Source organism: Castor canadensis, chromosome 16, assembly GCF_047511655.1.
Source record: "Castor canadensis chromosome 16, mCasCan1.hap1v2, whole genome shotgun sequence".
Taxonomy (NCBI): domain Eukaryota; kingdom Metazoa; phylum Chordata; class Mammalia; order Rodentia; family Castoridae; genus Castor; species Castor canadensis.
Window position 1 is genome coordinate 16,881,596 of NC_133401.1, and position 10,744 is coordinate 16,892,339.

Genomic DNA, 10,744 nt, shown 5'->3' on the forward strand with positions numbered 1-10,744 from the left:
GATCTCCGGGGTCTTGGTTCAGGGTCGGGGCCTCTGGGTTCTGAGCAGCAGTGAGGACAGAGCTTTGGGAGGATGGGGGCTGGCTGGGGTCTTGTGGGAGGGAGAAGGAGGGGGCATGTGGCCAGACATTCTCAGGAACACAGTTGGAATTGCATCTTTATTGGAGGAGGTGACAGCAGGTTGGAGGGGGCAGTGAGGTTTCTGGCCATGGTGGGGACAGCACAGGAGGACAAACAATGCCTTATGCTCTGTAGTGTGGTAGAAGCTGGATGAGTCTGTAGAGCTGGTCACCAGGAGACAGTGTCTGCTGCACGTCCCGATGTCCTTTGATCTCGTAGTCAGGTCTCAGGAATCTGTTAGTCACCCCACACTCCAGCAGATTCTGGAGTGCTCGAATGGCCCTTTGTGGGGGCACCCGCTCTGCAGGGGCAGGGGCAGGAGTTAGGTTGGGGCCTCCTTAGGCAGAGGCAAAGGGAGGTGGTGGGTAAACTGGGCCTTCCAAGTTGGTCTTAGCTGCTTGGTGCCTCAGTTTCCTCATCCATGAAAGGGGACAGTAATGGCACCTACCCACAGGGCTGTGCAAGGGTAAAATGGTTACTTATATAAAGCCCACAGAGTGGTGCCTGGCACAGAGGAAGCCCTCAGCGAGTGTCACCTGTTGTGACGATTATAGCTTGTGTCTCCTCTGTGCCCTGACCTTGGTGTCCTGCCTATGCCGACAGCCAGCCTCTGTTAAGCCCTTTCGGGGTGCCATGGTCCGGCCTAAGGAGTTTTGTATAAATCACTTCCAAAGAGGAAGTGGGGCACAGGACATGCCTTCCTTTACACCAGCTTGTAGGAGACAGAACTTCTCAACCACCACCACCCTGCCACACACCCCAGCCCATGCCAGCCTCCTGTAGTCACTCACCCATGTAGTTGCCCATGAAGGTGACACCAATAGATATGGGGTTCCAGGTGGGACCTGTGTGGGCTCCCTTGATGTTCCAGCCCCGGCCCTCGTACACCAGCCCATCTTCTCCAATCAGGAAGCTGTGTGGGAGGATAGGGGCTCAATGAGTGAAGGAGGGCTTCCTGGAAGAGGAGGCTTCCTCCCCCTCTCTCCACCCCCATAGCACTTGTAATGTCCTCAGCACCTTCCTTGTCATCACCTCATTTTCCTTAGTAACAGTGACTGGTCATGTATAAATTTTCCCCCACACAGCTCTGTGTGTAGCTTTTTTCATCTTCATAGCATCTGGGTGAGCCACTATCACCTCCATGTTACATAGAATCAGAGAGGTGGAGTCACCTGTCCAAGGTCACACAGCAGTTGGGCAGAGCTTGGGTTTTCACCCATCTCCAGGACTCCCACCTCTGTGGTCTTACTCCTTGCTTTCTCTTGCCTCCTTGGAATGTTGATTGAATTTGCTTGGCTGCAACAACCCTCTAGGTACGTATTGCTGTCTTCCCCATGCTAAGCCGAGGAACAGACTTAGAAAGCCACGTGATTCACACAAGATCATGACCCCAGAGACCCCTGTCCCTCAGGGTCCATGCTAGTGATAGGATTGGGGTCAAGGGTTGGGGTTACATCTGTCTCTCTTGGGGGTTTCCCATCCTGGCTGCAAATCCATCAAATTCACTCATTCAGCACGTCTTGGCTGAGTGTGCCTGAATGGACACCCTGGAATTAACTAGAAAGTCAGCTCCTTGGAGCTGCAGTTGCCTCAGGCTCAGCCCTGGGCTCCCAGGGTCACTCATGACACCCAGAATGCTGGACTTCCCAAATCCCAGGCCTGGGTCTGCCACTTGGGAGGCTAGCTCACAGGATCTGCCCCCAAGGAGACTGGCAATAACCTAGCAATGCTGGCCACCAGGACTGGGTGGTGATGTTCTTGCCGCACTCGGCACTTGGCCCACAGCTGGGCTCTCTGGATGTGTCTAATTTAAGCCTCAAGCACCATCCCCAGGTAGCCCCATTTACAGGTGAGGAGACAGGCTCAGTGATATGACAAAGGGGCATTCAAAGCATTAGACGCTGGATCCTAAAATCTTGAGATGCAGGTATCAGTCTACTTTTTTCCACAAGGCCACTTTTTTTCTTTTTACTTTTTTTGTAGCACTAGAATTTGAACTCAGGGCCTTGTGCTTGCTAGGTAGGCACTCTACCACTTCAGCCACACCCCATCCCTTTTTTGTCTTGGTTATTTTTGAGATAGGATTTTGTATTTATGCCTGAGCCTGCTGGATCATGATTCTCCTGTTCATGCTTTCTGACAGGCACTCTCCACTGTGCCCAGCTTTTTATTGGTTGAGATGGGGATCTCATTAAATTTTTGCCCAGGCTGGCTTCAAACCTCTGTCCTCTCAATCTGTACCTCCTGTTTAGCTGGTATTACAGGAGTGTGCTTGGCTTTTAATTAGTTTTTCTTTTTTTTTGCAGTAATGGGGGATGAAGTTAAGGCTTTGCTCTTGCTAGTACTTGAGCCACACTGCCAGCCCTTTTTATCTTTTTTTTGAGACAAGGTCTGCAGGCTGGTCTTGAACTCAAGATCCTCCTGCCTCAGCCTCCTGAGTGCTGGGATTATAGGTGTGTACCACCATGCCCAGCTTTATAAGGCCACTCAGAGCAGAGGCTGCATGCCAGGCTGGGTCTTCCTGACTCCATGGGAATGGTTAGGATGGGCGCACTGGAGCCTTGGAAGCAGAATCTTGAAGTCGGAGCCTTTTTTCTTCGTTTGGCTATACTGACATTTGAACTCGGGGCTTTGTGCTTGGTAGGCAGGCACACACAGCTTGAGCCGCACCTCCAGCCCTGAGGTTGGAGCCTTTGATAAGTTCTTGAGCAGGAAGGGCTGGGGAGACCCTGGAGGCTTCTAGACTGCTGGGCGTTGCTTGGGCAGTCTAGGGGCGGGGCCTGGGAACCTGCATTTCCGGTACGCTCTGGATGCCTGGCGACCTGTAGGGCTCAACTGTTCCGTCTCCCCGGAGCTGTGTGGGCCCAGCCTGTAACCCACCCTTGCCTGTTACGTCCAGCCACTGGTCTGCCTGCTCACTTGGCCTCATGGCATTTGCTGCCACCCTTCACTTTAGCTTCCCTCAGCCCTCTCCCAGAGCCACCTCAAAGCCACTGCCTCAGGGAGGCCTTCCCTCACTGGAGGCCACCCTTAACCACTCATTCCTTTATCCACGGCATCTGGTACCATCTGAACCCCCCTGGTTTCTTGCCTGGTTCTCCCTGCTGGGCTTTAAACCACACAGGGTTCAAGTCACACTGTCCCCATTGTGTCCCCGTTCTAGTATCCTGCATGCTGGGGGCACACGGTCTGTGCCTAATGGTGACAGCCCATGGATTTGGGCCCCTGTGACCTACTAGGCAGTATCCTAGTGCTTTGCGTGCACCAGGTGGCCACAGTCTCATTGCTTTTGAGAGGAGGAAGCTGAGCAGAGAGGACCTGCCTCCCCTGGGGTGCACCCTGACCTGCCCTGGGTCTCAGACCCCAAAGTCCCAGGCTGACACTAGACCTGGCCCCCAGCTTAATTGTCCTGGTTTCCTGCTTTCAACAAAGGCACCAGCCTTTATGAAGAGTGCCTTTACAGAGGTGTAGGGGACACCTTGGTGTGTGTCTGTGTGTGTGTGAAGCAGAGGGTAATGACCCTGGGCAGACCCCGTCCCACCTTCAGCTGCCCATGGGGTCAGCCTGGGACTAGAACGGGAACGCAGGGCTGGGGATGTAGACCAGTGGTGGAGCGCTTGCCTGGGTTCCATCTGTAGCGCTGGCGGGGCTGGGGGTGTGGGGTGAGGGTAGGGGGCGGGAGGTGGGAGGTGCAGGGTGGGTGGGAGGGGGGAGACAGGAACCCTATCTTGCTCCGGGGCCCCTTGAACTCCACTCCCCCCACCCCCAGTCCGGGCTTGCGTCCCCCTTGGCACTCACTTGTAAGCCACGTCGCACCAGTCCTTTGTGCGCACGTGATAGTGCTGCACGTTCCGGGCCTGCTGCTGGCACGAGGAGGGGCTGTCGCAGGTGCTGCCCGCGGTGTGCGATATCACCACATACTGCAGGGGGTGTTGCAGGCGCTCGGCGCACTTGGACGCCAGGGCCCCCCACTCATTGCGGGGCACGATGAAGCTGCAGCAGGCTCCGAGCCCAAGGAGGGCGAGCAGGGTGCAGGCGATCAACGCAGCGCGGGGGCCGGTCATGGTAGGCAGGGCGCGCAGAGTTGGCTACGATCCCGCTCCGGGCTGGGCCGCCTTTATCTGCTGGGGCCAGGTGGCAGGGAAGGGCTTGCTTCACCTCCCGCTCGGACTTCCTGGGCCGGTCACACGGGACCCCAGATCCAGCTTCCTCCTCGGCGGGGCCGCAACCGAGGGCGGTGTGGTCACCGCTAGGGTCTGGGTCAGCTGGGGAGGTGAAGCCGGCTCAGCAAGAGGGCGCCCCAGCGCTGGGGCGCGTCGCCCTGCATTTTCTGGAAGGCCCAGGGCCTGGATCACTGCCCCGCTTTGTGTCACCTGTCAGAGGGACATTGGGTAACCTACCAGGAACTTGCAGGGGGTGGTGTTGGAGATTGACACATTTCCTCCTTCCTGCAGGGGCTAAGGTAACAAAGCTTTCCCCTTTCCCAGGTCTAAGACTGACGGCATTTAACCCTTGCAGCAAACCAAAGAGGCCAGTGTTGGAAAGCCCGAGAGAAATGACAAGTGGTAGAGCCTGGTGTCCAGAGCCCGGGTTCAGAACGAGCCTGTTTCTGGCCTTTCTAGTGTGTGAACCCCCGCTGGTGACAGTCTTTCTGTGCCTCAGTTTTCCCACCTGCAATGTGGGGATGATAGCAGAAGGTTCCCAGCTCATAGGGTGGGCCAGTGTAGGGTGCTTAGGTGACTGGCACATAGCAGCAGGTTCCAGTCTGTGGGACTTGCACTCAGGTCAGCCCTTGGTGGTCTGCAGCTGCTTTGTCTTGGAGCCACTCACAGTTCCATTCTGGAGACAGGAAATTGTGTCCTGGCAACAGTCCCTTGCAGCTCCTCGGAGTCCTGGGACAGGGGACTTTCCTGGGGCTTCTGTCCTCCCCAGTCTATCTTTCCCACACCTTCCTAGACCACATGGGGATTTTAGGGCAGACGGTGGGCTTCCTTTTCTTCTTCCCCTCTAGTGTGTCTTTAAAAAGTTTCAAAAGTAACACATGCTAGCTGTCCCCAGTGGAATTGCTACAGAATGTTAATCCTCTCTCCTGTCTTTGTCCATCCAAAGTCACCAGTGAGAACTGGGTGACAGGTGTTCTAGCTTTCCTCCTGCCATAGCCATGTAAATTATGCTCACACTTCTGCAATCACGAGAGGACACACCAGGAAACTCTAGGCACTTTAGAGAAATTGCCCAGAGTTCACAATGAGCTCCAGTTACAAGTTATTATTATTATTATTATTATTATTATTGCAGTAGTGGGGTTGAATTCTGGGCCTACAGCTTGAGCCACTCCACCAGCCCTTTTTTTGTGATGGGTTTTTTCGAGATAGGATCTTGTGAACTATTTTCCCTGGCTGGCTTCGAACCCAAATCCTCCTGATCTCTGCCTCCTGAGTAGCTGGGATTACAGGTGTGAGCCACTGGTGCCTGGCCCAAATTCTTCTTAATAGTTGCACAGTATTTCAAGGTACAGGTTTAGCATTGTGGACATGCTGTTTTTTTTTTTTTCCTTGAAGACTTTCCAGTTTTTTTCCTCCATGCAGCATAAAATGTTCCCAGACATACATCCCTGCACACTGGAAGATCGGAGCATTTATTCTTTCTTTTTCCTTTTTTTAGGGGGGGCAGTACTGGGATTTGAACTCAGAGCCTTGTGCTTTCTAGGCAGGTGCTCTAACGCTTGAGCCATGCCCACACCCCTTTTGCTGTAGCTATTTTTCCAGTTTATGCCCTGGCCGGTCTGGACTCTGATCCTCCTATTTATGCCTCTCACACACCTGGGGTGAAAGGTGTGCACCACCATACCTGGATTTTGGTTGAGATGGCGGTCTCAAGAACTTTTTGTGTGGGTTGGCATTGAAACTCAATCCTCCCAACCTCTGCATAGTGAGTAGCTAGGATTATAGGCCTGGCTCTTTTTTTTTTTAATGCCTATGCTGACCTTGAACTCTCCGTCCTGCTGGGATTACAGGGAATACAGGTGTACACCACCACAACTGGTCACTGGAGCATTTAAAAGTACATTGTGTTAAAAAGTATACATATTTAATAAATATTTCTATGCTGTTTTTCCCTAAAGGCTGTTAACAATTTATATTTCCGTTAACAATGTGTTGAAGCCGCCTCATTCCCAGATGTGGCTGTTGTCACTTCTTAAATTTGTGGGTATAAAGTGATGTCTCCTGTAATCCCAGATACTCAGGAGGACCGAGGTTCAAGATCAGACTAGACAAAAAACTAGTGAGGCTCCCATCTTAATAGACAAGTCAGGTGTGGTGGCTGTAATCCCAGCTACCTGAGAGGCATGGGTGGGGAGGATGGCTGTTAGAGCCTGGCCTGAGCAAAAATCAAGGAACTATCTGAAAAATAACATAAAATAAAGAAGGCTGGAGGTGGGGCTCAAGTGGTAGAGCACCTTGCCTAGCAAGTGCAGGGTTCTGAGTTCAAACCCCAGTACTTTCAAAATGACCTCCCAAACCCTCCAGATCTCAAAACAAAACAAGTGCTGTCTCCATGTAACTTTAGAGATTTGCTTTCTTTGTTTTTTTAAATGTCAAGTTTATAACCCTTTTTCTATTTAAAAAGATAACATTTTGTGTTTTACTTTTAGACAGTTACCTCACCTTGAATTCACAATTGCATATGGTGTAAGGTAGGGGTTTCCCTTTGTTTCCAGTTGACTAGCCATTAGCTCCAGTGCCATTTATTACATAGTGAGACCTGGTTTTACATTTCAGTCCTTCCACCCCATGGCAGGATGACCTCGGGTAACTGGGCAGGCTTTGACACACTTGACTGCTTCTTTTTTCTTGAAATGATCACTCTTAATTTCCCTAACCTGACACTAACTTGGTTTTCCTTCTGCTTCTCTGGCTGGTCTTTTTGTTCCCTTTCTTTCAGACTCCTTTTGTCCTCCTGGACTGTCATACTATACTTCTGCCAGCTGAGCTTATTCACATCAAAATGCAGCTCCCACCAAAATACAGCTGATTCCCAGATTTCTATGTCTAGCCCGGAGCTCTCTGCTGAGTTTTGAGTCTGTATCTCCACCTGCCTACTTAACACCCCACTTGGTCGTCCTGTAAGCACCTCCTGGTTTTCTCCTTCAAGTCAGCCGTCTTTCAGGAGTCCCTGTCCAAGGCGATGGTACCTGCATCTACCTGTTACAAAGGCCGTAAATTGGAGCACCTTCCTTGACAAACCTGTTCTCCCTCTCTCCTTAGGCTCAATGCCGGGAGCAATGTCCAGCACCCATGCCCGTACTACTGGACAACTGAATGAGTGTGCAACCCACCCCACTTGTTATGCTGCTGTTGCCACTGCTCCACCCCGGCCCAGTCTCCAGGATTCCCACCTGGATTTTGCTCCCTGCTCCTTAGTGATCTCCCAGCATGCACTCTGGCCCTGTTGGGCCAAAGTCACATATTCCCTCCCTCCTTCCCTCTCCCCCTCCTCTCTCTCTCTGTCTCCCCAGTACTTAGGTTTGATCTGAGGCCTTTGTGCTAGCTAGGTAAGCACTCTACTGCTTGAGCTACACCTCCAGTCCATTTTGCTCTGCTTGTTTTGGAGATGGGGTCCTAAGAACTGTTTGCCCCGGCTGGCCTCAACTGTGATCCTCCCAATCTCAGCTTCCCAAGTAGCTAGGATTATAGGCGTGAGCCACTTGGTGCCCAGCTTGCTCTGGTTATTGTTGAGATAGCATCTTGCTTTTTGCCTGGTCTACCATCCTTCTGTTTTATACTTCCTGTCATAGCTTGGGATGATGACAGGTGTGTACCACCACACCCAGCTAGCTGAGGGTTGACCTGGGGTCTCCCAAACATGTCGCTGGGCTGGCCTTGAACTGTGATCCTCCTGATCTCAGCCTCCCGAGTAGCTAGGTTTATAGATGTGAGCCACTGTACCCAGCTGAGTCACATTCGCTCAAGGAATCTCATAACCCTTAGATTGAACTGCAAGCTCCTCACCCCAGGTGACAGCATGGACCACGCTTCTCCCAGCCATGTCTGAGCTGCCCAGTCACGCTAACCTTCTTGCCCTTGAACTCTGTACAAGTTGCACACAGAGGAAGCTTGCGAGGCCAGAACTTTTTGTGCCTTACCCTTAAGATTACAAAACACCGAGCTAGCGTTTTGTAGAAACACAGGAATATTTGCACATCAGATTCCTCACAAGTATGAGCTAATACACATGTGAGCTAGGTGAGATGAAGATTTCTCTTGCTAGAGTTTTATTTCCTTCATGTCTTTTCAGCCTAAAAGGAGAACTGCCTTGTGGGCATTTATTTCAGCATCAGTGGATAATTGTTGTATTGCTTTAATTCTGAGACTATATTACTTGTATATATATTTTTTTGTTCTTGAGAAGTTCTCTCTATGTAGCCTTCCCAAGTACTGGGATTACAGGCATGTACCACCATACCTGGCTCTACTTGGGTATATATATATATTTTTTTTGGTAGGAGGAAAATTAAACTTTCTCCATATATGTTTTAGAAAATCGAATTTTAAAATGTTGAACTTGGGATTGACAGAGTGGCTTAAGTGATAGAGTGTCTGCCTAGCAAGTGTAAAGCCTTGAGTTTAAACTCCAGTACTGCAAAACCAAAAAACAACCCAAAAAGCGGAGTAAAATACTTAACTCATCAGCTGCCTTTTTTTAATGTATTATAATTAATTCAGTGATTGTGAAAACTCGGATTCTCTGGCAGTTAGCAAACCCATTTGTTTTTTGTTGTGCCCACAGTGATATAAGTAGCGCTGCGTGTGGTGGTGCACACCACTATCAGCACTTGGGAAGCTGATACGGGAGGATCATGACTTTGAGGCCAGCCTGGGCTACACAGCAAGTTCAAGGCCAATCTGACCAACATAGTGAGACCCTGTCTCAACAAAACCCAAAACAAACAAAAAAACAAAACAAATACAAACAGGTGAAAAAAGAACAGCAGTACTTTTTTTTTTGGTGGCACTGGGGTTTGAACTCAGGGCCTCACACTTGCTAGGCAGGCGCTCTACCACTTGAGTCACTCTGCCAACCCTTTTTTGTGATGGTTTTTTTTGGTATAGGATCTCCTGAACTATTTGCCTGGGCTGGTTTTGAATGATCTTCCTGATCTCTGCTTCCTGAGTAGCGAGGATTATAGGTGTGAGCCACTGGCACCTGACCAGTATGTGTTTTAATCAGAAGCATCAAATGTTAATATAATGACAATAACCTTCCAACTGCAAATAAGGGAACAGTCTCATGAGGGGACTTAGGTGAAATTGCTCCATAAAATATAGTACAGACACTTGGTCACTGAAATGATTTCATGTGACATTCCTAGGAGAACACTGGTTTTAAAGGACCTGGTTGGCATGGGTGGGCATGGTTGTGCATATCTGTAATCCCAGCACTCAGGAGACAGAGGCAGGAGGATGATGAGTTCAAGGCCAGCCTGGGGTATACATAGTGAGACCCTGTTTCCAAAATAAACAAACAAAACAACAAAATAAAGACAGAAGTGAAATTAAATGGTGGTGGAACAACAACAAGCTGAAAATGCAAGGTGTTATCTTGATTCATTTCCTTTGACCGTCACCCTAATTGTCACTGTGGTTCCTTCCATGTTACCTCCTTGGGTGACATTTCTTTCTGATAGCTCAGACCAGGAAAAGTCCCTCTTGTTCCCCTCTACCATTTCCTGTCCTTCATATTGCTCACAATTGTGGTTTTATTTTATTTACTTATTTATTTAGGTTTATTTATTCATTTATTCATATGTGCATACATTGTTTGGGTCATTTCTCTCCTCTGTCCCCCGCCCCCTCCCCTCCACCCCCTTCGCTTCCAGGAAGAACCTGTTCTGCCCTCTTGTCTAATTTCGTTGAAGAGTAGACATAAGCAATAATAAGAGAGACATAGCATTTTTGCTAGTTGAGCTAAGGACAGCTATACAGAGATTCCTAGCATTGCTTCCATGCACAAGTGTATTACAACCCGAATTGATTCATCTCTGCCTGACCTCTTCACTACTTCCCAGTCACCTTCCCATAGTGACCTCTGTTGCTTTAAGGTTATTGTGTTAGCTTCTCTACAGTGGGGACGGGGACATCAAACACTTTCAAGTTTTGGGTTTCCTATCCCTATTCCTCCTGTATGTGCTCTCCCCTTAGCATGTGACCCAAGTCCAATAACCTTTGTTTTACAACTGTGGTTTTACATTTACCCGTGTAATTCCTTAGTTAAGCTCTGTCTTTCCTAGATACAATGAAGTCTGTAAGTAAGGTTACTGTGTAATTCATCGTTCAAGCAACAAGTGAAGGAGGGTGCCATTAATGACTGTGCTAGTCTAGTAGGCACACAGAGGACTGCCCTAAATGGTCCCAGACATAAAATTACCCTGTTCAAAGATAAGAATGGGCTGCTGTCTCCCCCTCTCGCTCACTGTCATATCCCCACTCTAGCACGGAGCTGTGAGGACGCACACATGACTCATACACATCGATCCATCCATCCACTCTCAGCTACTCCATCTGCAAAATGGACCTGACCGCTCCTCCTTCACAGGGCTGTTGCGAGCATCAGCCTGCCCCTCA

General features: G+C 49.9%; 1 protein-coding gene across 1 annotated transcript; it reads right to left on the minus strand.

Annotated features, from left to right (window-relative positions):
• Window positions 1-138: 138 nt before the first annotated feature.
• Window positions 139-4,455, minus strand: Pglyrp1 (peptidoglycan recognition protein 1). The gene is made up of 3 exons (XM_020160905.2): window positions 3,918-4,455; window positions 911-1,032; window positions 139-420 (listed from the first exon to the last, which is right to left on the minus strand). Exons 1-3 carry the CDS (start codon window positions 4,181-4,183, stop codon window positions 242-244), a joined length of 567 nt encoding a protein of 188 aa, XP_020016494.1. The 5' UTR covers window positions 4,184-4,455; the 3' UTR covers window positions 139-241.
• Between the last annotated feature and the right edge of the window lie 6,289 nt (window positions 4,456-10,744).